We start from the raw sequence: 27451 nt of genomic DNA on the forward strand, positions 1-27451 counted from the left end.
ACTTGCACCCCATGCAGTCTGAGAGACTGAGCAAATAATATCTGGGTATACTTCCTCAGTTGTCATTTTCCTCCTTTTTGTCTTCCTCCTCCTTTTTTTCCTCTTTGAATTAGTTTTACATTCTCAGGAATTTCAAAAGTCTCTTCAGACAGACTTTTATGAAATTTAGTTCATGTCAAACCATCATCTCTTTTCATCTCTTCTTATCATTGATAAAGCCAGAATGTTTATGCACTGGTGACATCTGCCCCAGAAGCCCGCTGTTCATTTTCTCCTCAATCATGTTAAATCTTTTCAAGGATTATGATGCCAAGTCATCACTGAAGACCGAATTTGGACTTTCCTGTAAAGTCCAGCTCTAAACGTCTGCTTTTCTGCTTCTATTTATTTCAGTCTATTCTGACATTAAAGTATGATACAGAACCCCACCTACCTTCCACCAAAGACTGATGTGAAAAACAGTCCATTTTAGCTGAGGGCATGTTGTTTTATTTACTATATTAATATAGGAGACTCATATGGATAGTAAAGGAAGTTTAATGCTGTTAATGTAATATGCAACTGTCCCTTATGTCATGATTAGCATATATAGGGAGTAAAGGCCTGTAATTAGTATATTAAGTCCTATAAGCATAATATTGATGTTTGATCAGGAGAATGAAGCCATAGTCACAAAGAGTTCTCCTACTAGATTAATGGTAGGAGATAAGGGAAGGTTAGTGAGATTTGCTAGAAGACATCAAGAGGCTATCAGTGCAAGCAGTGTTTGAAGCACGGGTAAGTGATTTGATTTGGCTGTGGACTGACTTGTAGTTCGGATTTGCTAGGCAGAATAGTAAGGGTGAGGTGAGTTTGGTTTGAGCTATCCTTTTACCTTAATTGTTGTATTACAGTATTGTTGGCATTATTGCTATCCCTTTCACTTACTGCTTTTCCACTAGAGTTGAGTGCAAAGAAAATAATTTCCAGATTAATTAAAAATGAAAGATTTTAGGATCATGATTTGTAAATGTCTTGACTCTTTATCCATCATTGTATCTCCAAAATTGGACCAATACTGTTCTAGCCAGTTTTTAGGTGGAACTGATCAGAATGATTATTCAAAGTAAACAGTGAACAGTTTTTAAGAAAGTGTCTCCCTCTTATCTCTGTGCATTTTCTCTGCATGTCTCTTGTTCTCAAATACTTCTTTTACATTTCTATCCTGACCCCACTCCTGCTCTAGCCCACATGTCTTTGCCTTAGCATTTGTCTTTCTTTCCTTTGGGCTCTTTCTATACATTGTATTTTCAACATGTATCATCCCGATCTGCCTTTTCTCATACTATTGCCTCTACTTGGAATAGCCCTTTCTCTGCTTAGAAAAATCTACTGGAACTTGTTGGCCCAGCTAAAATACCATGGCTCATCTGAAGACTTTTTTTGACCCTCCTGTCTCTAGCAGATTCAGACTGTCTCATAACCTCCCCTCAGATTCCAGTAACACTTTGTGCTTCACTATATTATAGACAAACCATATTTTGTAAATTTTCTAACTCTTTCCTTATCGTTCTTATTTTAAACTGTGAATACTTCAGCAATAGGGGATGTAACTTAGTTGCTATTGTTTCATAGACACATTAGGACTGCAGTGAAACTGTATAGGAATGAATGAACTATGTAATCATCACATCTCTGTGCATACCCCCACAACTGTACACTTGTACACTTATTTTTTCTTTTATCTTTTTTTTTTTTTTTTTTTGAGATGGAGTTTCGCTCTTGTTACCCAGGCTGGAGTGCAATGGCGCGATCTCGGCTCACCTCAACCTCCGCCCAATGGGTTCAGGCAATTCTCCTGCCTCAGCCTCCTGAGTAGCTGGGTTTACAGGCATGTGCCACCATGCGCAGCTAATTTTTTGTATTTTTAGTAGAGACGGGGTTTCACCATGTTGACCAGGATGGTCTCGATCTCTTGACCTCATGATCCACCCACCTCGGCCTTCCAAACTGCTGGGATTACAGGCGTGAGCCACCGCGCCCGGCCCTTTTTCTTTTATCTTTACATTTTCTTTATTAATACATTTTTAAAGTGTTTCTCCCATATAACCAATATATATTTACCCGTTTCTTTAAATGATATGAAACTTACAATATCAATTGGCATTAACATCATAGTGCTATTTTTCCAGGAAGTCTACCGAGTTGTTCCGACCAAGGTAACTTTTCTGTTTTGTGTATCAATGTCTTCTCCAATGAAGAAACAAATAATACAAATACAGACATTAATCCGTATTTATGCAATGGCAAGTGAATGTAGTTCACTAAGGCAGAAGCTCCCTTATAGATGGATTAAGAAATCTGTCCTATGGCTAGACACGGTGGCTCACACGTGTAATCCCAGCACTTTGGGAGGTTGAGTTGGTGGATCACGAGGTCAGGAGTTCGAGACCAGCCTGACCAACATGGTGAAACCCTGTCTCTACTAAAAATACAAAAATTAGCTGGGCATGGTGGTGGGGGGGCACCTGTAATCCCAGCTACTAGGGAGGCTGAGGCAGGAGAATCACTTGAACCAGGATGTGGCAGTTACAGTGAGCCAAGATTGCACCATTGCACTCCAGCCTGGGCAACAGGGTGAGACTCTGTCTGGAAAAAAAAAAAAAAAAAAAAAAGAGATCTATTCCAAACTGTATACTTTGCTGGTAATTTCAGCCTAAAGAGTTTGGTTTTTTTTTCTTTGTGGAATGTGTAGTAATACAGTATTGTTGTTGTCATTGAATTGGACAGTATCAATGAAAACGCTGGCAGAAAGCTTCTCTTTTGTTATATTGGAAAATTCAATTAAAACTAAAGGGAGGAACAACAGGGAATAATTCATTGCAAACATCCCAAAATGAATTACTGAGAATTAGGAATTACTCTGTTGGACACCTTTTGACACGCTTTTTACCCCTAAATTAAAAGTCGTTAGGGCATATTGTGTTGTAGTCATGTATACATCATAGATAGTATGCAATTGTATCCCATTAAACAGACAGATTAACTGACGTGCAAGGGATAGCCAATTCTATAGAATCTCATAAGGAGAAAAAGACATAGAGAAATACTTTAACTGCTTTTTATTCTGGATCCTAAGTTATGCTTGAATTTACGTGATTCTCATCCTCAGTCATCATTGGTTCAATTAAATTTATGTTCACAAGGACACTAACTGGAATAAATTAAATCTGAACATGGGCATTTTGGAACCGACTTTGCTTTTCTCTGTTTATTTCACTGGTATAAATTGTGTTTGAAGAACATAGTAAAAAATGTTTGGATGTTTCTGTATTGCAAACAAGGAAAAAACAAACCCAAAACTATATTTCTTCATTTGTGGCCAAGGATGCCTTGAAATTTCATGAAATAGTATAAAAAGTCAAGAGCTGTGGGAAAAATGTGCATGGGAGATAACCAAGCCTGGTTCCACCTTCTGCATTTTTCAATTTGTTTTCTTATCAGCATGCCCATAAACTGGAAAAGCATTAGGCACAAACCCATTGATAAGCATATGAGACTTTCTTCTAGTGTCCCTCATTCTTCTTTATGGAATCTTTTATAATAATTTTGGAGTCCCCATTAGAAATACAAAGAGTTATAATACAAATGTAAAAACAAATTATTTTAATGTCAGACACTGAAATGCATGTGCAGCATCCCTTTTGTTAATGTTTGGATGAATGAGAGGGAGGGACAACTACCTGGGAAGAAAGAGTAGTTAATTCAGCTCACTACCGACATAAATGACAGTGGAGGACTTTCTTAACCATGAGGATTTGAAAGTTAAACTGCTGCATGCCACCTTCTGATTAGGATGCCTGGGAGTAAGCAACAGAAATGGACTCAGGCTTACTTTAAGAGAAAATGAATTTATTAAATATATATCTATAAGCTCTCAGAATCAAAGAGAAAGTTGGAAGCTCAGCCCTGGAAAATGAACAGGAGTTAGGAGGTGCCATACATGTTTTAACATAGGGATGTGTTCAGGAAAATCTGATTAGGACGATGCAACTGGAAGCCACATTAATGGGCATGCACCATACCATCCTTGCTGGATACTGAGGGTCTGCTGTTGCTCTTGGGAATAATTTTTCAATTACAATTTTATTATCTCAAAATTCAGAGTCTTGGGTGGTGTGCAACCTAAGGATGTTTTATCTGGATTTTCTCTTATGATTGAAGACTGGGCTGTACTTCCTATCGATACATAATACAAGCATTCTTCGAAGTAGAAAGGGAAGTCAGATGTGGAGTAGCCAAATAAGAGGAAAAAATGTTTGCTAGGTAGCTGATACAGAGAAAATGGGTGCATGGTCATTAATTTGCCGTCTTCAGATATGTATACTTCTTTTCAGGGTAACTGGATAAAAATGTTCTATTCTTTCTAAATTATATCTTTATCTTTTGTGGCAGATTACTTACTACTAGCTTCCAGTAATTAAAAAAATTAAACATCTATCTACAGGTACACTGACCAGTATCTATGACCTGATTTTGGTTTGTTTAAACCTGTAGACCACCATGAGAAATATTATCACGTCTTTACAAATGAGAAAACAGACTCAGAGAGGTGAAGTAACATGATTGCCCAAATATTACAAAGAGCAATTGGCATTGCCAGGATGAGATCTCATGTCTCTCTGATAGAAATTTCATTTTTCTACAGAGACATGGAAAAACCTATCTTTCAGAAAACATAATTGTCATTTAGTTCACTATTGACTATTTCTACATTTGTTAGATCTCTTTTTTCTATTTTTTTCTTTACTAAAAATCTTTTTATTTTCTACTTTGAGTTCTACTACATTCACTCATGTTAGGCAGTAACGTTTTCTCCTAAATTAATGCCCTTATCCATTGGTTTTATTTTCCTTATTCTCCGTATCTCTATTAATTTATACATGGTTGTAATGAAAAGTCACATTAGAACATAAGATCTTGTATTTTTAAATCTTTAAAACCCCAAGACTTAGCACAGTGCCTGGCACATAGGAGGGTCCTGATACATATTTGGTTTATGATAATGGGCTTGAAGAAGGAAAATAAGGCATGAAAATGGAGTGGTAAAGGAAATGTGAAAAAGGAGAAAGTTGGGTAGAGAAGAAAATGAATATGTAATGACTAGATAAAACTATCTTCTAGCACTTTAACCCACCTAAATCAATACATAAGGGATTTTTAAATAACAGTTGTAATATTGATAACTGTTTGTCTCCTGTGGGTTCCAGTTTATTTCTTAGGGCCTGTAAATATTTTTCTTAATATTTTCGATTACCAAAATGATTTATTCATCACAAGGTCTTCTCTTATGCTAAATAAGTTTTATCAACTGACATAGCCAAGAGAAAGTCTGTTATTATATTCCTTATATTCCATTTATTGGAGTTGGTCTTTATGCTAACTTTTGTCTGGTATCCATTTGTCTCCTAAAAAGCATGGATTAAAAGATAAGGCTTTAGGACTGGGAAGTGACTTACATAATTATGAATTTAAGACAAAGGGACATATTTCATTTCTTTGAAAATGCATAATGTGCTCTAAAGGTTTTAAGAAATAAGAACTCTTTGAAAGGCTTTGCTGATATGAATAATTGCAAATGTCAAGGGATATAAGGGTTTCCTGATAGTGATTCTATTTCTAGAATGTCAGGTACTGATGCAAAGGTGACATGAATGATTTGAATGAGTTGTTCTATGTCTCAAAGATGATCCTGTAGAGAAATGAAAGCAATACTTTATAACCAACAGAGAGATTTATTTAAGGCCAAAATGTCAGAGGTAATCAAACTGTTTAACTTGTGCTCATAGCTTTGCTTTGCATTATATAAATGGACACACAGAATTTATTGCATACTGACAAATTAAGGAAACAGAATTTTATAAAAAGCAAAGTTGAATGCTGCATTGTGGCTTTTAGTAAATTTTGATAAAAGTCTTTATGGTAATATTCTTAATAGAGTATAAATACTAATATATATTTTATATAACATTTTTCCATTTGCTTTAAGTTTATATTATCATGCATGCAAGAAAATGTATAGAGGTGATCTTTGTGAACACTTCCACGTACATGGTGCCCAGAGCAGAAACAGAACGTTGTTCACACCATAGAAAAACCACTATTCTGACATCTACCACTTACTATTTACCCACAAGAGTAATCATTATCCTGATTTGTAACATCATTATTGGCTCTTATAAATAGCATTACTAAGAACATTGTTGTTTGTGTCTTTTGATACAGAAAGCACAGATACAGAAATCTATCTACCTACCCATATATGTTTCTGTTAGGTATATATCTCAGACTGGAGTTGCTGAGTCAGACCCATGCTCTGCTTTGGTAAAAACTGTTAAAAGAATTTACAAAGTGATTGTGCCAATTTATTCTCCCATCAGCAGTGCATGAGAGTTCCAATTGCTTCACATCCTTGACAACACTATTAGCAGCTCTTTTTTATTTTAGCCATTCTAATTATAATACCAAAATATTTTGTGTGTGTGCATTTGCTTATATTCACTCATACTGCCAAAAGAAACTAAGTGATATAAATCAAAACAAGCACTTTTCATTTATCACTTTATTCTTCAAAATTTTAAAGAATAATTTCTCCAAATGGATTCTAGACTAAAATATAGCATATTGCTTAGAGGAGGAAACTTTTCTTCAATATTCAATGGGAATGGATACATTTAAAAAATGTCTTAAGTATTTCAAAGATTTTTATTGAAGCAAATTTAAAGGTTTTTACAACAACTTATATACATGATGGAATTCAAGGCATCTTATTCTTACAGTGTCTTTCTCTGACGAAAAATAACTGTATACATAGTTACATGTTTTAATATGATCTATATGATGATACTTTTTTGTTTATTGAAATATAATATAGCGTTTTGGAGGTTCCTATATGAAATAGAACCCTAATAGTGATTCTATATCACTGAAGAATTTCCATATGTCTCATTTATTTCCAAAACAATATTGCATCAAATTTAAAGACAAATATTTACTTTATTCTAAAATATGTTCTTAAAGAAATTGATAAACTGGCATGACTAAAAAATTAAAAATTTTAATTCGTAAAGCAAAAGGACTAATGTTCCAGATAAATTTTGAAGCCAGTGTTTTGCCAGGGGATATGGTAAGGCTGGAATGTGGGTGGTGGGCCGGGAGCCAGAAGGAGCTGAGGATATGGTTTCTGGAATGTTCAAGTTCTATTAGGCAGTAAAGAAGGTGAGAACTTCATATGCTTTGAAGGACTTGCAATCAGTGCTTAAAAGAGCTGCAGTGATTGACTCTAGAAGGTGAAGCTTAGAAGGATTCAAGTGGGAGATACTAAAACATTGACATTGTAATTCACAAACATTTTAGACACATACATTAAAGAAATATGTTAGGAATCATGACTCCATTTTGCCAATTTAAATTCCTATTGGGCAGAATGTCTGAACCATTCTTCAGCCAGCAGTCTCCCATGTCTATCTCCTATTCTGTAACTATCACCAATTATTTTCCCAAATATTTTCCTAAAGCTGATTAAACACTCATGGCTCATAACAAATTTAAATTTGTCAATAACTGAAAAAAGTAGGTTCAAACTATGTGATCTAGCATTCAAGCTGCCCTATGGCTTGGTACAAACTTAACTTTTAAGCAACCATATCATCATATGTATATTATTACTAAAATTAATGTTGGTACTTTATCCATAAGTAAACACATATAATTTACATAAATAAACTTGTACAAGTCATGGACAACAATAAGTGACAACAAGTATAGTGACTAATCATCAAAGAAATCAAAACCACAATGAGATATCACTTCACACCTGTCAAAAGAGCTATTATCAAAAAAAGTGTTGGTAAGAATGTGGAGAAATTGGAACTCTTGTACACTTTTCAGTATACAAAATAATGCAGGTACTGTGTGAAAACAGCATGACTGTTCCTCAACAAATTAAAAATAAAACTACCTTATGATCTAGCAGTGCCATTTCTGGGTATTTATTCAAAATAATTGAAATGGGAATCTCAAAGAGTTATCAACACTCCGATGGTCATTGTAGCACTATTCATGATAGCCAGGATGTAGAAACAGTCTCAATGTCCCTCAACAGATAAATGGATAACGTACTATGTATATGCAATGGAATGCTATGCAGCCTTTGAAAAGAAGGAAATTGTGCAGCATGCAACAGCACAGATGAACCTTGAAGACATTTTGCTAAGTGAAATAAGCCAGGCACAGGAAGACAAATACTGCATGATTCTGTTTTTATGGGGAATCGAAAACAGTTAAATACATAGAATTTAAGAGTGAAATGATGGTTGCGAGGGGCTGAGGAGAAAGGAAAATGGGAAGTTACTAATCAACAGGCAGAGCATTATAGTCAAGTGAGATTAGTAAGCTCTAGAGATAGGCTGGACGACATTATACCTATAGTCAATAATAATGCATGGTATGCTTACAAATTTTAGAGGGTAGATTTCATGTTGTGTTCTTATCACACACACCATTTTTTTTAAGTCTCTACTATATTTTCCTAGTCTTCTCTGTTTTACTACCTGCTTCCCACTTCTCTACCCCATTGTACATCCACCCATATTAAAAAGCAAACTTCCATAGTCTTCCCATGCTATTATATATTTGTAAAATACAATCATGTGTCACTTAGTGCTGGGGATATGTTCTAAGAAATTTGTTGTTAGGCAGTTTTGTCATTGTGTGAACATCATAGGTATACCTATACCACCTATTTTGTTTAGCCTGCTACAAATAGGCTATATGGTACAGCTTATTGGTCCTAAGCTACAAAACTGTAAAGCATGTTACTGTACTGAATATTGTGAGTAACTGTAACACAATGGTATATATCTGTGTATCAAACACATAGAAACATAGAAAAGGTACAGCAAAAATAGAGTATTATAATCTCATGGACCACCCTCATGTACGTGGTCTGTTATTAACCAAAACATTGCAATACAGTGCATGGCTATACTGTACAATCAATTATATTCATGCATTTTTGTACCGTTTCAGTAAGAGTTTCCAAATGGGAAAACAGATGTTACTATAGTGGTTCAGATAGAATAGATTTAATGCAGATAATTCTTACAAACAATGTTGTAATGGCTGGACGACCAAAGTGGTGATATGCAGAACGTATAAACACATATTGCCATTATCAAGGCAGGACCTGGGAACTTACACCCCGCTCACCACTGCCACTGAGGTACTATTGCCAAAGCTGGTGTGCCAGAACCACTGCCAGATGTTTCTAGTTTCTGAGTGGTAGCTCTCTCTCTTTTATTTACAGAAAGTAACTAGAAGCCAACTACCAAAGAAGTTGAGAAGACTACTTTGCAAAGAAGTCTTAGAAATGTAAATTTCAGGCTTCTAACTAGCCCCAGTAATAAAAAACTATACAGGGGCAGGAGTGGGGCTGACTACAAGCAGACAACATCCAGTGTGTTTGTGTTGGTGAGATGACTGATGGTCTGTTTATGTTAGTATTGTCATTGTCTGGTGTACAGAAGTGGGCTCACGTTGAATTCTTTTTTGTTGTTTTTGTTTTTCTTTGTTTTTCTGTCTTGCTTTTGTCACTTGACAATATCTCAATGAAATTTTTCCAAGTCAACTTTATTCTTTTCCAAGCACATGTTTATTCTCTTCAAGTCCTGAATGTTATTATGTGGTGTGAATGAACAGTAATCCATGCAGGCATTCAGTTATGATGCATTTTTCACTTTGACTCTTTGACAATTATTAGTTTTCGCTTTGACTCTTCTTTTTGGCTGAAATAAATATCACTGCTCTTTGTTCTCTTCAGGTTGGTATATTTTGTTGTTGCTGGTTTGCTTCGTTTTTCTACTCAGCAAGATCCCAGGTTTAGGGTTGCTGGTGACATGGAAAATTGCCATATTATATTCCCACATGGCTATAACTCATTACATTTTTAAAATTAAATTAGAAAAGGACAGTTTTCATTGCATCTCTGCCAGCAATAGGTATTATCTGGGATACTTTCTTAATTACATTTTTATTTCCCAGAAAGCAAGGCATAGTAGAATGAACCCAAATACTATCCCAACTCCACTGTAACTTTACAGATGTTTCCAAACCACTATTATGCATGGAGATTTTTGAATGATTCACTATTTTCTAATTTTAAATTGTCGTGAAAATTGCTCAAATCAGTGAAGGTGGAATAGCTTTTCAGCAATATTTCAGCTAAAACAGCTATAATATTTAATTATGTTTCTTTTATTTTGTGTTTTTATTTTCTTTCAAGATGGCTACAATTTTGTGAGTGCAGCTATTATAAGTTTGTGTCAGCTATTGTCACAGGTTGAATCACTCATGGTAAGCTAATTTACATCGTAATTGCACTCAACCTCAAGATCCTAATAACCTTTAATATCAAATGTTCACTTCTTGCCACATATTCATCACAAGTTGCTTGTGGGTGTGGAGAGAATCTGCCTAATGTCTCCTTACCTAGAAATCCAGCCTGCTGGGTGTCCAGCATCTGCTGCATTTGCTAGTAGTTGTGGCAGAAGAGAAGGTGGCAAATTAAAAATTGGCTCTTAAAGACTTTTACCCCGCAGTGATGTATATCGGGTCCCATCACTTGTTAATGAGCAACATTGACCATCACATTGATTCAAATATCCCCTGGAACATTTATTACATATTTCCTAACCTGGCATAGTACAGCACATAGTATTTCAATTGTTCTTCTCTTTAGTTTTTGGTGAGTTTACCCATTTTGAATTATTTTATGTGTAGAGTAAGACCATTGATTTTGGAAAACTGGGAATTTGGCTGGCTCTGCAAATTGAAAAGTTAACTGGTCAAATAGCTTTTCCTTTTTATTTGTTCTAAAGTTTGCGGTGGTGTGTTTGTTCTTGCATTGCTGTAGAGAAATACCTGAGACTGGGTAGTTTATAAAGAAAAGAGGTCTAATTGGTTTAAGGTTCTGCAGGTTGTGCATGCATGGCATACACATCTGCTCATCGTCTCGGGAGGCCTCATGGCTGTTTACTCATGGCAGAAGGTGAAGCAGGAGCAGGCATATCACATGGCTAGAGAAGAAGTAAGAGAGAGTGGGGTGGCAGGGTGCCACACACTTTTTGGACAGCCAGATCTCACGGGGATCCACTCAGTGAGGACAGCACCCAGCTGTGAGAGATGCATGCCCTTGACCTAAACACCTCCCACCAGGCCTCATCCCCAACTCCAGGGATTACATCTCAAAATGAGATTTTGCAGGGACATAGATCTAAACCGTATCAGGTGGCTCACTGAAGAAAATGATTAATGGTATAAAATATTATGACAGTTTAATCAATGACATTAGGATAAATGGCATTAGTGTGTGTCATATTTTCAATGTGATTTGAATGTAAGCGCAGCCCTTGATGATTGTCGTTTAGATCCAGTTTAATTCCATCAGAGTGCCCAGATAGTACTTGGGAATACTTGCAGCTCTCAAATTGTTAAGGTAGCGGTTAGAGTTTTCAATTATTATTTGAAACAAATACAACTCAAGGTTAAAACTTGATAATTGAAAAGGGATTAGGGTATTAAAAATGCACATTTTCATGAAGACAACTACTTATTTTTTATCCACTGAAGAAAATATCTTGTGGACATTCTCTGGTATTACAGCTTTCAGTGACATGACATTAAAATTCTGATTCCATATTGCTTGTTCTTCTACATTGAAGCAGATGTCAGTTTCACATGGATTCTGAATATCATCCAATCTGCTCTTCAAATATAAATGTAATTACTGGTCAATAGTTTTAGATAATTTTTACATCTGTTGAAGTTGTGGAGGTTTTATTAATTATTTTGACTTAGATTTTGTTCTCTTCAGAAAGCTGAGAAGTTAGAATCGTATTACTTTGGGTGAGGTAACCTCCACTCCTGTTAACAGTAATGTGTGCTGAGTAGTCCAGGTGTACATGATCTGTGCTGTTACTACTCACAAGTCCTACTAGAAGGTTCAGGTACAGGAAATGAATTTCCTCCAAGTAAGGAAAACGTTGTGCACCTGCATTATATACTGTCTGTGAAAAGCAAAAGGATATAGTATACAAAAGGTGTAAAGCTTATGCCTTATTTGGCTAGAACAAAGTTGATCTTTTTTCTCAGTTATCAGGGATCCTGAAAGACATTAAATCCAACTTCTATCCAGTGTTAGGGACCCTGAGAGGTAATTCCAAACTGTTGTCTAAGTGTGATCCCCATAATTTCAGTAATAAGCTTATATCCTATTTCATTGTCTCACCTGAAAACTTTCTGACTGAAGCGAAAGCAATAAATATCCTTTGTTAATACCTCTCCTCCTCCACTACCACTATAGCTGCTACTGTTGTGCTGCTACTACTAATACATATTTAACTAATATAATGTGCACTCTACTCACCAAAACGTTGGGATAATTTACACATCAGCTAGGGCTGTTGAGGTTTCATTTTGACTTAGTTTGTTGCCTCCAAAACCCTTAACATTTTGAACCAGGTTATCTTGCGTGCAGTCCACCCTGCTTTTAGTAATAGCCCCATGTGTTATTTATTCTGCATTCATCACCTCATTTATTCTTGACCACAGATCTGTAAGGTACATGTGAGTCTTATTCACATTTTATAAAGTAGAGGACTGAGATTTAGAAAGGTTAAGAACGCTATCAAGGTCATTAGGATTTTAAATTTAAGCCACCTGGCTATAAAGCCCATGCTTTTAAGCAACTTGCAGTACCCTCCTTTCATTATTTTTATTTATTTTCCAATTCTTATTCTGATATTGATATTCTCACCTGTGATTTAAAAATGACCCTGTCGTAGTGGTGGAATTAATAATTAAATCATCCACCTGTAAATGCTTGTTGAGTTACCAGAATCAAAATAGAATATCCATGAAATGTTCTTGATATTAAAATTGTTTTTGTCACTGCACACCAAGATTTAAAATCTAAAGCCTCATAATGATTCAGGCAATTGTTTTGGAAGTTCTTGTGTTTTCTCTATTTACTATCATCTATTGATTCTATAGCATGCTAGGATACATGGGCCCTAAGCCATCTTTCACCTTCTTAGTAGAATGTTTGATCTAAACAGCAATTTGGCTTGCCCTGGACAATGTTCTGCTTCCCCTAACCACAGAAACATGGTTCTGTGGAAGGTTATAATACCACATGGGTCAGTAGTTTCAAATGTTTGGCATTAAAGACATTGTAAAGTGAATTATAAATAATTTTATCCTGAATTAGCTATATCATAGGCACATCCTGACGTTAGTTTGCACTGTTGTTCCTATTATTGGGGCTGTTGTTGTTGATATTATTTTGGCAGACAGTGTGATATGTTCAAATTAAAACTCTTTCTGGAACTCGCAGTTACAAAGTTATTATTATTGCTGTGCTATTTACAAAAGAGTTGCCAGGATTGGTGCACTGGAAGCTATATTCCACTTATCAATTCAAAGGAATTTTATTATTGCTTCTACCATCAGTGAATCTGTGAATTGAACTGGATAAAATCAGAGATTATCTAGTGATTATTTTATTGATCACTAAATGCATTTTTATAAAAGTAAAGGCCCCAAATTGAAGCTCTTCAGTCAGTTGGCTGTTACTAAAATGGCATATAGTTACAGTTATCAGTCTCTTGAGTATGCAAAACGTCATCTCAAATCTAAACCAATTTTTTGGTATGGAGAGATATTATTAAATAGTTGAAATATTGTTGCTGAAAATATGGATTTAAAAGCATCAATACCAAGTGCCATGGAATTTCCAAATAACAACTTGATATTAACACAGTAAAACAGCAAAAGCCATTAATAATTGAAAGCAATAAAAGTATATGTCTTAAAACAACTTGAAGCAAGTAAAGAATACAACGTGGCTATTCAGTGATCATTCTGTAACACATCAAAGTTTTAAAAGGCATCCTAACATGTTGGGTTTTTGTTTGTTTCACATGTTTCCTGATCCAGATTTATATTTTTGAAAATAATATCTACTATCAACCTGATATAAAGAGCAGTTCATTGCGACTGACATCTTCTGGAAAAGAAGAAATAATTTTTAATGGGATTGCTGACTGGTTATATGAAGGTGAGTTGATCAGATTTAGTTTCAAAAGAAACAAATGACATATTATTATACAGAATCTACCAAAAAATCTACTCATTCTAGAGCAATACTTACAGAATGATTTCTTCTCATTTCCTCTCAAAATTGCTCTCATGCTTTCATATCTTTGCATGTGCTTATATTTTGTGTGGTTGTGATTTACATCTATTTATATGATTCCACTTTTGGTGTATATATGTATATATAGGCTAGATAAATATTATTTGTGAGGACAACTAATGAAAGTAAATGGTTACCTTATGTCACTCTGGAATTAGATGCTGAATTTTTTCTGACTTCGGAAAAGAAGAAACAGAAACCTTTATTTCTAGAAAAATGCATAAAAAGCCACCTGATTTTAGTCATTTTCATTAGGGACATTCTGTCACATTTTATAAGCTATTGCAGAGGGAGCAAAATAAAACCCACATAAAGAGTTGTTTTCAGTATCTATTGAATCAATTTTTAGTAATAGCTGAGAATATAAAAATAAATCAGGTGATGAAAATTTCTCCAGTTTTTATCACATACCAGTTATCAGCTGAGTTCTAGATACAGATTGCCTGGGGAAGACTCAGAGTTTGAGTTTATTACCTACGTTTCAGATACTTCAGCTGATTTTGGAAAAATATGTCAAGATTTAAAGTAAGTTAGTCTACTTTATTACAAATTATAAAGCTATGAATCATTCAAATATGAATTTTACTTTTGGGGCAATATTTACAAATGCAATCTCTCTACCTCAGATTTGGCATTTTTAATTCTGTAAGAAAAATGAATCACTTAGAACAAGTATTTATTCGTTCATTCTCTCACTCAAATAATATCATTGAAGGCATACTGTATTCCAGATAGGTGTCTGTGTGCTAAGATAAAAGAAGAAGCAAAAAGTACTGCTCTGATGAACCATACTTTTACATGAAATATTTTGTTAGGTAGTGCTATTTTATTAAGGAAGAGATGTTGTAACTCTTGAGATTTATATGTATATGTGTATATGTATATTTATATCTATAATAGATTTCTGTGTACATGCCAGCATCAAATAAAAGATTTTTAGAGGCTACAGTTTATTGTAAAGAGCAGTGAGAGCTTCTATGAAAATATCAACAATAAGTATGCTGTGAAAGTATATGTTAGAAAAAGAAACACACAGGTAAGTAGGGTTCTTTGGTTGAAAGTGACAGAATGTAATTCTGGCTTTTCTATTTCAAAGAAATAAATGGCTGGAGGGCACTGGGATGGCCCCAGAATTGAATAAACAGGTGGAGAACACATTTAAAATATGGTTAGCTCTGGCAATGTAGGTAGCAGGAGCTAATCCAAGCTTTACTTAGAGAACTGCAGAGACTAAGATGTGCCCTTTTCTTTCAAAATATTGTTGGTAGTGTGTGACATTGTGACAGGTGAAGAAACCATATTAATGTAGTGTGGTAAGTAGCTGAATCTTAGTCAACACAAAATTCTATAGAAGAACAAAGGAATGATACCATTCTAGGGGTTTGCAAGCATTTTTCTAAAGGAGAAACCCTGGCCAACCACAGTGTCTCAAGCCTGTAATCTCAGTGCTTTGGGAGGCCAACGTGGGAGGATTATTCAAAGCCAGGAGTTCCAGATCAGCCTAGGCAACATAGCAAGGTTCTTAACTCTATTATAAAATTTAAAAAAAAATGGCCATTTGTGGTGGCAGGCACCTGTGGTCCCAGCTGAAGAGAGGATTGCTTGAGCTCAGGAGTTGAAGGGTGCAAGGAGCTATAATCCAGGCCACTGCTCTCCAGCTTAGGCAACAGAGTGAGATTCTTACCTCTTAAAATGAGAGAGAGAGAGAGAGAGAGAGAGAGAGAATGAATGAATGAGAGAAGTTAACAAGGGTTACACGTGAGAAGAAATTAGGAAGGAAAAATCTAAGCAGATTAACAATTTGCAAAAACCCAGAAGTGTGTCCCTAGGGAACCAAAGTCTCCTTGATATTACTGGGCCATAAAATTTGAGATAAAGAAAGGTAGCAAGAACCAAGAGATAGTGACCTCTGTCAATGATCTGGGACTTCATTTATGTTGGTACCAATCAATAGGGAAACTAATAGAACTTTTCAAATAAGTGAGTGACAAGATTTGATCTTCAATATGAATAGATTGTTTTGGCCACAGTGGGAAACTGGGATCTAATAGTGGAAAGAAACAGTGAGTAGGTGTAAGGCTTCTTCTGTTTTCTATCAAGAGATAATAAGCAATGGAACTAGTGTTAAAGCAGTAAAAAGGAGGAAAGATGCTAAAATTGATGAGGCAATAAAATATATAGGTCTTAGTGGCTAAGCAGATACAGTGAGTGATTAGAAGTCAAGGTTGATTCTGTAGCTTCTGGTTTGGGTCACCAGTAAGTAGTGGTGGCAGACATAGTCAGCAAGCATTAACAAGGAACAGTGGGTTTCAGGGAAGAGAAGGCTAGTTGAGCGGCAATGTGGGCATTGCGCCACGTGCTGACATGCTACCTTGGTTATAAAAGGTGGTCTGTAACGTAGATGAACTTTCAGTCAACTGAGGGTATGCTCAATGTATATCATGTATTGTGCTGCTGCATCCTGGATTAAGATGGCTTGGGCCTCTCTCCTAATGAAAAGGCGTCATACAGGTTTATGGCTATTACATTTTTAAGGAGAAAAATTAGAGACCATTTTCTGACAAATAAGATAATTTTCTAACTAAAGAATAAAAATCTATGTATTGGGTCTGAGGGTAAACTGTTTTTAGGGGTTGTGGGGAGCAGAACAAACAGGTAATAAAACCTTTTGTGGTGATGCTGTAGGTCTGACACATTCCAAAGGGGAAAGGAAAAAGTATAGTTTTTGCCATCTTTTGGGTTCCTGTGTTGCAGATAACTAGGGAATGCTGTACGTGTGTCTGATTTACTCATCACAATGTTTGTGTATCTAATCACTTACTAAGAAACCGAGACATACTGGTGCTGTGACTCATTCTTGTAATCCTAGCACTTTGAGGGGCCAAGGCAGGTGGATCACTTAAGCCCAGGAGTTGAAGACCAGCCTGGGCAATATGGCAAAATCCCATCTCTACTAAAAATACAAAAGAATTACTGGGTGGGTGGTGGGGTAGTGCATGCCTGTGGTCCCAGCTACTCTGGAAGCTGAGGTGGGAAGATCACCTAAACCGAGAAGTCAAGGCTTCAGTGAGCCAGGAACATGCTACTGCACTCTGGCCTGAGCAACAAAAGTGAGACCCTATCTCAAAAGAAAAAAAACTAGAAACTAAGACTTAGAGAGAATCAGTGATTTAGACATGTCCTCAAAGCTAATGAGTGGAGAACCAACATTTGAATGTGTGTTTTGGTTCCTAAAGCCAGGGCTTAGTCACTAGACTACTCTACTTGTTATAGGGGGATGTCCTTCACTGTTCCCTAAGACATAGCACATATTTTGGGACCTAAACTGTTAGGTTTCAGTGATCTGTTTTCTCATCCAAAGACTTATCCTACTGTCCGTGGACTTACTCCAATTCTCACTGCATTTCCAGAAGGAACCCTACCCATGACATCAGTGTTAAAGTTTGGCGGGGGGATGTAAGCTATTCAAATGTTACTGATTTTCCCTCACTATTTTGCCTGCTATTCCCAACCTCTGCTTCAAGAGTCCAACGTGCACCTTTCCCTCCCACTATCACTGTGCTTGTGGAATGTGCCAGGAGCTCCCAGACTCCAGACCTTTTTTTCACCTTTAATGAACTCACTGAAACACAGTGAGATTGCTTAGGGAATGCATGTAATTTCAACTCCATGTGTGTGTTACTCTGGTGTGGAGATTTCCTTTTTATTACTTTACAGGAGTCAGTTACAATCTAAATTAGCATGTGTGGGAGACAGAGAAAGTAACATTTCCACTTTTTTAATTTTAATTTTTTTATTGTACTTTTAGGTTCTGGGGTACATGTGCAGATCATGTAGGATTGTTACATAGGTACACACATGGCAATGTGGTTTGCTAAATTGTTAGCATCCCCCTGTCACCTACGTCTGGCATTTCTCCCCATGTTATCCCTCACCGACCTCCGCAACCCCCTGCTCTCCCTCACTTACCCCCCAACAGACCCCAGTGTGTGATGCTCCCCTCCCTGTGTCCATGTGTACTCATTGTTATCCTTCATAGAGACAACATCTGGAAACCATCATTCTCAGCAAACTGACACAAGAAGAGAAAATCAAACACCACATGGTGTCACTCATAGGTGGTTGTTGGACAATGAGAACGCATGGACACAGGGAAGGGAGCATCCACTTTTTTAAAATTGAAATTTACCTTTTGTAAATGTCATAGGAAAAAAAGATTGAGAGAAAGAGTCACATAAAGGACAATAAAATGTTTTCACAGTAGGCTTTCAGGGCATGTCTTAATCTTTTAAGACCAGGCTAATCTGTAAGAGTAGCTACTGCTCCCAACTAGTCACTAAATAGAGTCCTTAGAAGTGTCAGTTTTAAGAATCTTTGTCTCTATATCCAATATTATTTAGTTCCTAAAGAAAGTAAAATAATATCAAATACAATGCATTTTAAACAGTGAAGTCAGAAAAATAAGAAAATGCTTAAAACAGAAGATTTCTTTTAATTATATGTTAATTCTGGGGTACATGTGCAGTATGTGCAGCCAACAAACATGAAAAAATGCTCATCAAAATGCAAATCAAAACCACATTGAGATACCATTTCATGCCAGGTAGAATGGCGATCATTAAAAAATCAGGAAACCACAGATGCTGGAGAGGATGTGAAAAAATAGGAACACTTTTATACTGTTGGTGGGAGTATAAATTAGTTCAACCGTTGTGGAAGACACTGTGGCGATTCCTCAAGGTTCTAGAAATAGAAGTACCATTTGACCCAGCAATCCCATTACTGAGTATAAACCCAAAGGATTATAAATCATTCTATTATAAAGACACATTCTATTATAAAGACACATGTTTATTGTGACACAATGTTTACAATAACAAGATTATTTTAAATTTACACAAGATACATCTAATGTTATTCACATAAATTGCTGTATTTAACATAGCAACATAATTAAATAATATGTTCAGATCAAAGTTTTACTTTAAAAACTTTTACAATTTTACTGAAAAGAAAGTTTACAGTTACCAACTTCACAGTTTTGAAAATTTCCATACAGCATTTAAACTATTAAATAGGAAAAATTTACTCACTTTCAATTATTTAAGCCTATAGAATAATGGAACTAACATGCTTAAATGATTTATAAATATATTTCAGAACCTTGTGTATTTAAGGGATTATTCCTTAGAATTCAATTCAACAGCTATGGAGCAAATATATCTGTCAGGCATTATCTAAGAGCAATACAATGAGAAATACAGCTTTCCATGTCTTGGGTATTTCCAACTTAATGTAGTGATAAACCATAAACAATTATTATATTAGGAACCATTTGAAGCATAGTAAATATGAACATTAATAGGATTTATTTCACATACTAATTAGAATTGTAAGTAGAACTAAGTCTGATGGGATGGAGGAATGTCAGGTGCTTCATAGGCGACATGGTCCTTGCATTGGTCTTCAAGAATGACAAGAATGAAAAAGTGAGAAAAAACTCACAAGATAAGCAATATTCTTATCAGCAGCTTCTGATTGTTACACTTTTTTTGTTGAAATAAAACAGGGCAAAATGCCTATTTTCACATTAATATTTGCCTTCTTTTGGCCACATGAAGTTGGCAAGTTGCATTCATTTCATCATTGATTCAGCAAATACTTATTGAGCACTTGGCTGAGTGCCATCTGTGGGGCTGCGGTATTGGAGTCACAGGAAGGCAGGGTTATCAATAGTGCTGAGTCTCCAGAGGTCAAACAAGGGAAGGGTTCCACAGTTTTTGTTGGATTTGCTCGTAGATCAGTGATGACCTGGACAGGAGTAAAATCAGTTAATAGGTGGAGCCAAATCCAAGACCGCAGTGGACGGACACGTAAATGGGGAGTAAGAAGGTTGTGAATACAGACTGTTCTTACAAGGAATTTGACAGTGAAATGCAGAAAATTAAAAAAAAAAAAATCAACCACAGGCCTGCAGAGCAACAAGTAGCATCCTCAGGAAATCCTACTGGTCTAAACTGATAAACTAAAAATAGAAAAAATCAGCTAGCTTTTTAGAATAGCACATTAATCTAAACACAGTGGTTGTATCTCAGTATTGTGGAAGTGCTTTGTGTTGTGGCTATGTTTTTAAGTGTCTGTGATATAAAACCACATGTGCTGAAAACTCCATCTGCTCTGCAGTGAGATTTTCTAAATCAGAGTAATAAAAACGATGAGGAGTCAAACCTACACTGAATTGGAACGAAATGCCATTTGTAAAAATAAATTCTTTGTAAATAATATAATATAATTAACATAGGAAGTTTCAATCCATGAGTAAATTAGTTGCAATTAAAGAAGCTTGTGTCTTATTCAGGATGACTGTTAAGCCAATGCATATTAAACATTCTTTTATTTACTTCATTCCCATTCAACGTAGCTTTATTTTTCCGTCTGAAGAAAGTCGCAAAGCTCTCTATATGTATTATTTGGTACATTTATGGGGAAGAATATTAATCATATGTCACACTAAAATAAATGAGAGTAGGCTATACCTCTTTTCTCTTGAACAGTGTGTTCAAATTTATGTCAGGCTTACTCTTGGGAAGTACTAAATCTAGATTATTGACTTTAGCCAATGGGATATCTGTGTACCTTCAAATCTCATAGAACTTAGAGTTTACGGGGGCCAGGCACTGTGGTGCATGCCTGTAATCCCAGCACTTTGGGAGGCCTACGTGGGCGGATCACCTGAGGTCAGGAGTTTGAGACCAGCCTGGCCAATGTAGTGAAACCCCATCTCTAATAAAAATACAAAAATTAGCTGGGCATGGTGGCACACACCTGTAGTGCGAGGTACTCAAGAGCCTGAGGCAGGAAAATTGTTTGAACTGATACCATGCCACTGCACACCAGCCTGGGCAACACAGTGAGACTCTTTTTTTTTTGAAAAAAAAAAAAAAAAAGAACATAGAGTTTACACACAATTGGCCCTTAGCATGCATAGATACACACATACATGTATATGTATATTTTTTCCTCAATATGTCATGTGTATAACTCATGTTTCCTTAACCAAATTATAAGTTGAGTTGTATAAATCAGTGTCAATATCACAACTGAAGAAAGGTGGCATGTTCAAAAGGGAGTAATTCAAGGAGGTTTAATCTACGAAGGGGCCACTTGTGAATAAGGTAAATGCTACAAACCATGGCTGGTAATGGTTTAGCCATTAACACCCAAAGGGTAAAGGGACACAGCTGTCACCTCAAAGTAGAAGAGAATGCTGTAAATTTTTTACAGAAATAAAAGCAGTGGCTTTTGGTTGGACAAAGCCAAACTCAGATAATTTCAATGCATGGGAGGTAAGAAAATACATTCCATGTATTCAACTTCCTCCCTTCATTTGATTTGCCAGGGTTTCCTAGTTGTCATACTCAAGAAAAAGTCAGAGAACATAAGAATATTCTTATAATTCAAATTAAAAGTTTGTTTCCCAGGAAAAGAAGCACACAAAATCTCATCTGCTATTGTTTCATTGCAGGATGGTATTAGTCCTGTTATGTATCGGAAATTTCTAAATATAGCCACCACTTGCATTTTCCTAGAAGGTTGTGGAAAAATGTCTCCATTAATCAAAAAAAAATAAGCTTATTACGTGGTCTTAGTTGGTAATTACAGTTGCCTTCTTCAAATGTTTTACTTTCGGTCAGCATGCTAGAGAGGTTATTTAACAGGCGGGTTAGGCCAAAACTTCATTCCTGCTAAATCTTATTCCTTTCCATTCTTTTCTTGTTTTCTTTTCTTTTCTTTTTTTTTTTTTTTTTGACAAAGTCTCCTTGTGTCACTCAGGCTGAAGTACAGTGGCGCAATCTCGGCCAACTGCAATTTCTGGCTCCTGGGTTCAAGCGATTCTCCTGCCTCAGCCTCCTGAGTAGCTGGGATTACAGGTGCCCACCATGCCCGGCAAATTTTAATGTTTTTTTTTATTTGTTCGTTTGTTTGTTTAGATATGGAGTCTTGCTATGTTGGCCAGACTAGTCTCAAACTCCTGACTTCAGGTGATCCACCCACCTCAGCCTTTTAAAGTGCTGGTATTACAGGCATGAGCCACTGCACCTGGCCCCATCCTTTTCTTAATTATGTTACAATTTTCGTTTTCCATGAACCAGTACTATTGGGCAAAAATGTATTTGTGACTCTCCTGAGTTCCAAATGTATTTCTCCTTGCCCTCCTTTGCATAGCAAACACATTTTTATTTCTGGAAGATGAAGTCAATCATCAGACCCAGCTTAGAAACTGTGTTTTGTCTTTGTGTGTGTGTGGCGGCGGGGGCGCATAATGAGCCCACAATGGTGGGAAGAAGTTTTCAGTTTCCAATTCAGAGGAATAGAATTATGATTCTATTCCTAGTGGATACACTCCTCCTTTAGGCAATTGACTTCTAAATTCACCAACTTCAGTATTCTGAGAATGAGAAGCAAATTGTGTCCTGTGGGTTATTGGTGTGATAATAAAAGATAACACTACTACTTCTACCCCTTAGTGCCTAGATTGTACCTCATGGCTATGCAGGTGGGACATACTTCATGTTAAAGAATGACATCCTGGCTTTAAGATTATTGCTAAACAAATAGTGCCAAAACTGAGGTAGAGCAGACTATTTTATTCTTCTGTCAATCCAGGTACATATAGCTAGGGGAGGACATGAAATTAGTAAATTCCACCACTGAACCCATGACCCTTTTTGCCAAAAGTATTTCCTTTCTTGAGATAATGTAATATAGATTATTATGGTAATGGATAAATGCCTATATAAAGAACAGTGTTGAACAGAACAGTAGGCAGCGAAAGCAAATCCACACCCAGAATATGTCTGTATCTCTGTGATGACAAAATGCTACGCTGTCTTGATGGAAAGGTTTTCATATAATTCACATGCCTTCCACATTACATTATCTCAAAAAAGGAAATATTTCGTGGCAAAAAATTCACAGGCCATCAGCTGTTCTCCTGAAAGGTGATGCTATGTCAAAGGTTCAGTGATGGCCACTACCATTGGCAGGTAATGATGGGAACCAGAGGCTGACGGACATGTACTTGGCAGTCATCTCGTCCACCTGATGACTGACAGCCTCCTCTGTTATGGATGTGCTCCAGTGGATGTTAAGTGGGACAATAATATCTTCACATTTTCGCATTTTTCCCCTTTCTAGTAAGTTGATTCACTTGTTTTTTCCTAAACCTCCTTGTTACTGGTTTTCTAACTTTACTTTTGCCATATCCCTGATCAGGTGGACACTTATTAGTTACTGTTCACGAGTCAGGATGGTTCCATGCCTCAAACTAAGTCTTTTGCCATGAAATGTGGACAACTAAATATTCTATTCCAAATCTTACCAACTGGGAAGATTTCTGTTTATTACTGTCTTTCAGTGCCACTCCTGAGTCAGATTGTAGTATGGAGCCTACCCAATTCCAGCTCGTTGTACATCATACAGACCTGCCATAAACCAGGCCTGCATCTATTTCTCTCTTGCCAACTTGTGTTAGAAAACATGCCTTGTGACATAGATGTGAGATGAGAAGAGGGGATGAAGCAGAGAAGGCAATACAATGGGCAGTCACATTTGTTTTCTGGCTCAATTTCTCTTTTATTTTATAGTGGAATGGTGCTGTGTATGTGTTCAGTTCTGTGGTCAGTGGATCAGATAACAATCAGTTCATGATGGGCAGTTTGGGATGCATGCTCAGTGGGTATCCCATGGTGAAGCTAAATGTTTCTGCTGGAGCCCTGGAAAGAACTACTTATGAAATAGATAATATTTTTTAATACAAGTGACAATGGTCTTTTTTAATCTTGTGATGCCTGCCCGATGATTGTCATATAGAGAGTGCCAAAGGCTCCACACAGCCTCTCTGTTTGCCATGGACACTGGCATTGCCATTGGATCTGCTGAAGTCACAAGGTTCAGGATGTAGAGAAGGTTGCAATATGGCCTAGATCAGTTGCAGGGCCCCCTGGTACACCACTTCCACTCAGAAATAGCAGCTTTACAGCTTGCCTGAGATACAGAACAGAGAACATATGTCAATGCGCCTTATATTGTTTTCAAATTCCAAAGAATTCAATTCCTCTTTACTTTTGCATAAGTACAATCCCAACAATTTTTCTCTCACTTTGGAAGAGATATCCCAGTGCATCCCAAACTACTAGATTTCTAGAAACATCCCCCATGTTGCATACTTTACAAGTTTTACAAAAAGAAATTTATCTTCCATTCTCTTCCTCTATGCAGAGGAGGTCTAGTTCCCTTGGTTAGAGGTTGCCACTGTCAGCAAGAAGACTTGTCATAATTTTGATGTGCAGTATCTTCAGCCATAAACTTAACCACATACAGCAGCATTCAACCGTAACATGTCTTATTTATTAGATTGGTTTAGAAATCGTAACTATACTGTATACTTTTGTCCAAACACTCTTATCCTGCGTGTTGGGGTCCCAGTCCATCTTTATGAATATCTTTGTCTTACATTAAAAGAAAATATGGAATTGAACCTCTAATATATATTGCAGTCCTGCAACAATTCCTATGTTCTCTTAGACTGTGGCCATAGTTTCCCTGAAACTACAGGAGAGGGACTCTTCCAAAGATATCATCATGACCTTTTGTTCTGCGTGGGCATTCCTAATTTCTCAATCAGGGTTACAAGTTCTCCTTTTTCCTGTGTAATATCTCTGGGGTATCAGAAGAACCGTGAGAACTATGTTACCTAATCTTTACAATCACCATTGTTGTAGCTAGTAAGTGCCACAAGCACTTGTTCTCCCAATGCCTTTTCCCTCTAGCTGTATTTTATTCCATGTCACCACCAGTGATGATTGATTACTCATAATTCCATCTCTTGCTATGGACTCTCTATGCTTTAATTCCCACCTGAGAAGGTGATAAGTTCCACTTACACATATAGGTAGAGAGATGACAAACATAGTCTCAAAATCTAATTTTCAGGGTCTCTTCTGAGTCTGCTGCTAGTATTAACTTCTCTATCTGTAAGAGTCCCAAGTGTTGGCACATTCAACAAGATACTTTGAAGATAATTTATTTACAAAGAGAACATTTTATTATCTTTTTATTTACAAAGAGAACATTTGCTAAGGTGAAGGGGTAAGAAAACTACAAAGGAAAGTGATGTAAACGAAGCTAGTAGCCAAGTTGTTACAACTCCTATGACCATGAAGATGAGCCATTACCAGACACAGAAGGAGAAATTTGTGTAGACAGGAGTAGTGACATCATTTAAAGTTCACAGCCAGCCTGAGGTAACATTGTAGGATAGAGCCAAGAGAGTAAATAACATGACTTTATTCTCTTCTTTCTAATCTCCTGCCAAAGGGAAGCCAGAGGATATGGGGGCCCTTTTGATGTCGTTCATATAAGTTAGCTTTCTAGACCAGAAAGCAGGAATCAAAAAGTAGATAGTGGATCTTGAATTACATGAAAGATATCTAGTATATTTCTTTTTCCGTTTCCTTAGAGCTTAAAATAGTTTGATGAATTTAGTGGGCCCTCAACTTGTTTGATGAAGATAGAGTGCAAATATGATTGCATGCAAATATGAATGAATCGTGACATGGATATGGTTTAAGGCTACATCTCACCCTTCACTCACTGTTCTCATTCTGATACTCCAGTAGTGCTTTCATCTGTTCTGTCCACATTGCTGAAAATCCATGAAATCCTGACTTCATTGCTTCATTGTTTCCTTCCTCTACAGCTGCTCTTCCTGGAATTAAAAGGGTAACTTAGAATTGGGGGATCCTCAGGGAAGTTAATAAAATCCAATACACAGTCTAGAAAACATAGATGTACAATGGAGATTTCAAGGACAGATGTTTGTGGGTCACTGAGCCCACATCTCTACAGTTGGTCTCAAATAACACTCATTTATTCTAGAGGAACTCCTGCATTCTCACATCGCCCACTGGTGGTCACCAGATGGAGAAAGACTTGCCTTCCTGATGATAAATGACTCCTTGGTACCCAGCATGGTTATCCCTCGGTTTACTGGAGCATTGTATCCCAAAGGAAAGCAGTATCCATATCCTAAGGTAAGTAACATGGAAGTACTATTTTGTTGCTTCTCTCTCTGCACTAGTGGCTTGACGGATGGTATTCTTGGTTCTTGAGCAAGTTGTCTTTGGAGGAAAACAGTTTTTCTTACTTGTCAGACTCATCATTTTTGAGCTGCCAATAGTCTATATGCAATGTTTGGGTGGAAAGAGGTAGAGATAATTTGAAAGTGTGTGAACTTTCACTTTTGCTGCATTTCTTTCCTTTTGATGCTCACTTTTATCTTTTCACACCTTACAGTTGAAAGAGGGAGAGAAGTGATTGGGGATGTACTGAGGCCAGGACAATGGTTTCTGCAAAGCCTATCCCATAATAGGTGTTACAAGGGAGAGGAAAGTGCCATGTTCAAATACATTGGAAGATCTTTAAAAAAAAAATCTAGCTTCTTTTAGATGATTTCTTAGAGCACCTAATGTACTATATGTTAATATGTATAAATCTTCTATAAAAAATAGACTATGTATAAAGAATCTCCAGTATGAAATAGATTAAGCATAAAGAATCTCAATAAAGAATAGACCAAGCATAAAAAATCACCCATAAATAATAGACTAAGCATAAAGCATTTGTTAGTATTAGTATTAATATCAGTATTACCTTGGCAGAGCATACTCTAGAACCCATCATATAAAATGGCAGTATGGAGTCATAGCCATGGGCAGGTAAGATAGATGGAGTTTTTTTAATCAGATGAAGCAAATATGGAAATATGTTCCAGACAGCAAAACTGTTTTCAAGTTTTGGGCAAGACCTCTATAAGAGGGTTGCCAAAACATCTGAATTGTACTCTTTTTTTTTTCCTCGATATGCTGTCTTTAATTACTTGAGATCTCTTTTAAACATGTATTTTTCCCAGTGTTTATATAACAGAGAAGAAGTCTCATGAGTAAGACCTCCTATACATTAATCATGTAAAGATGTCTGATAGGAAAGTTTTAAGATTTCATTTCTTATTTTAGCTCCTAAGTAAGAGAGGATGTTGATACAGTTTAAAAGCCATTTAAAACCATTTCCTTAGTGAGTTGTACTTTGTTTTTTCAA

General features: G+C 36.5%; 1 protein-coding gene across 3 annotated transcripts in view; it reads left to right on the forward strand.

Moving 5' to 3' along the window:
- The window catches only part of DPP10 (dipeptidyl peptidase like 10), a 1408189-nt gene that overhangs the window by 1292618 nt on the left and 88120 nt on the right, over positions 1-27451 (forward strand). For all 3 annotated transcript variants that reach the window (XM_064382830.1, XM_064382829.1, XM_064382831.1), the window contains exons 8-9: positions 14035-14155; positions 26234-26388. In XM_064382830.1, coding sequence (XP_064238900.1) covers positions 14035-14155; positions 26234-26388 — 276 coding nt within the window. The remainder of the gene's footprint in view (positions 1-14034; positions 14156-26233; positions 26389-27451) is intronic.

The sequence above is a fragment of the Aotus nancymaae genome, unplaced genomic scaffold (assembly GCF_030222135.1).
Source record: "Aotus nancymaae isolate 86718 unplaced genomic scaffold, 86718_ANA_hifiasm-v0.15.2.pri h1tg000029l, whole genome shotgun sequence".
Classification (NCBI taxonomy): Eukaryota; Metazoa; Chordata; class Mammalia; order Primates; family Aotidae; genus Aotus; species Aotus nancymaae.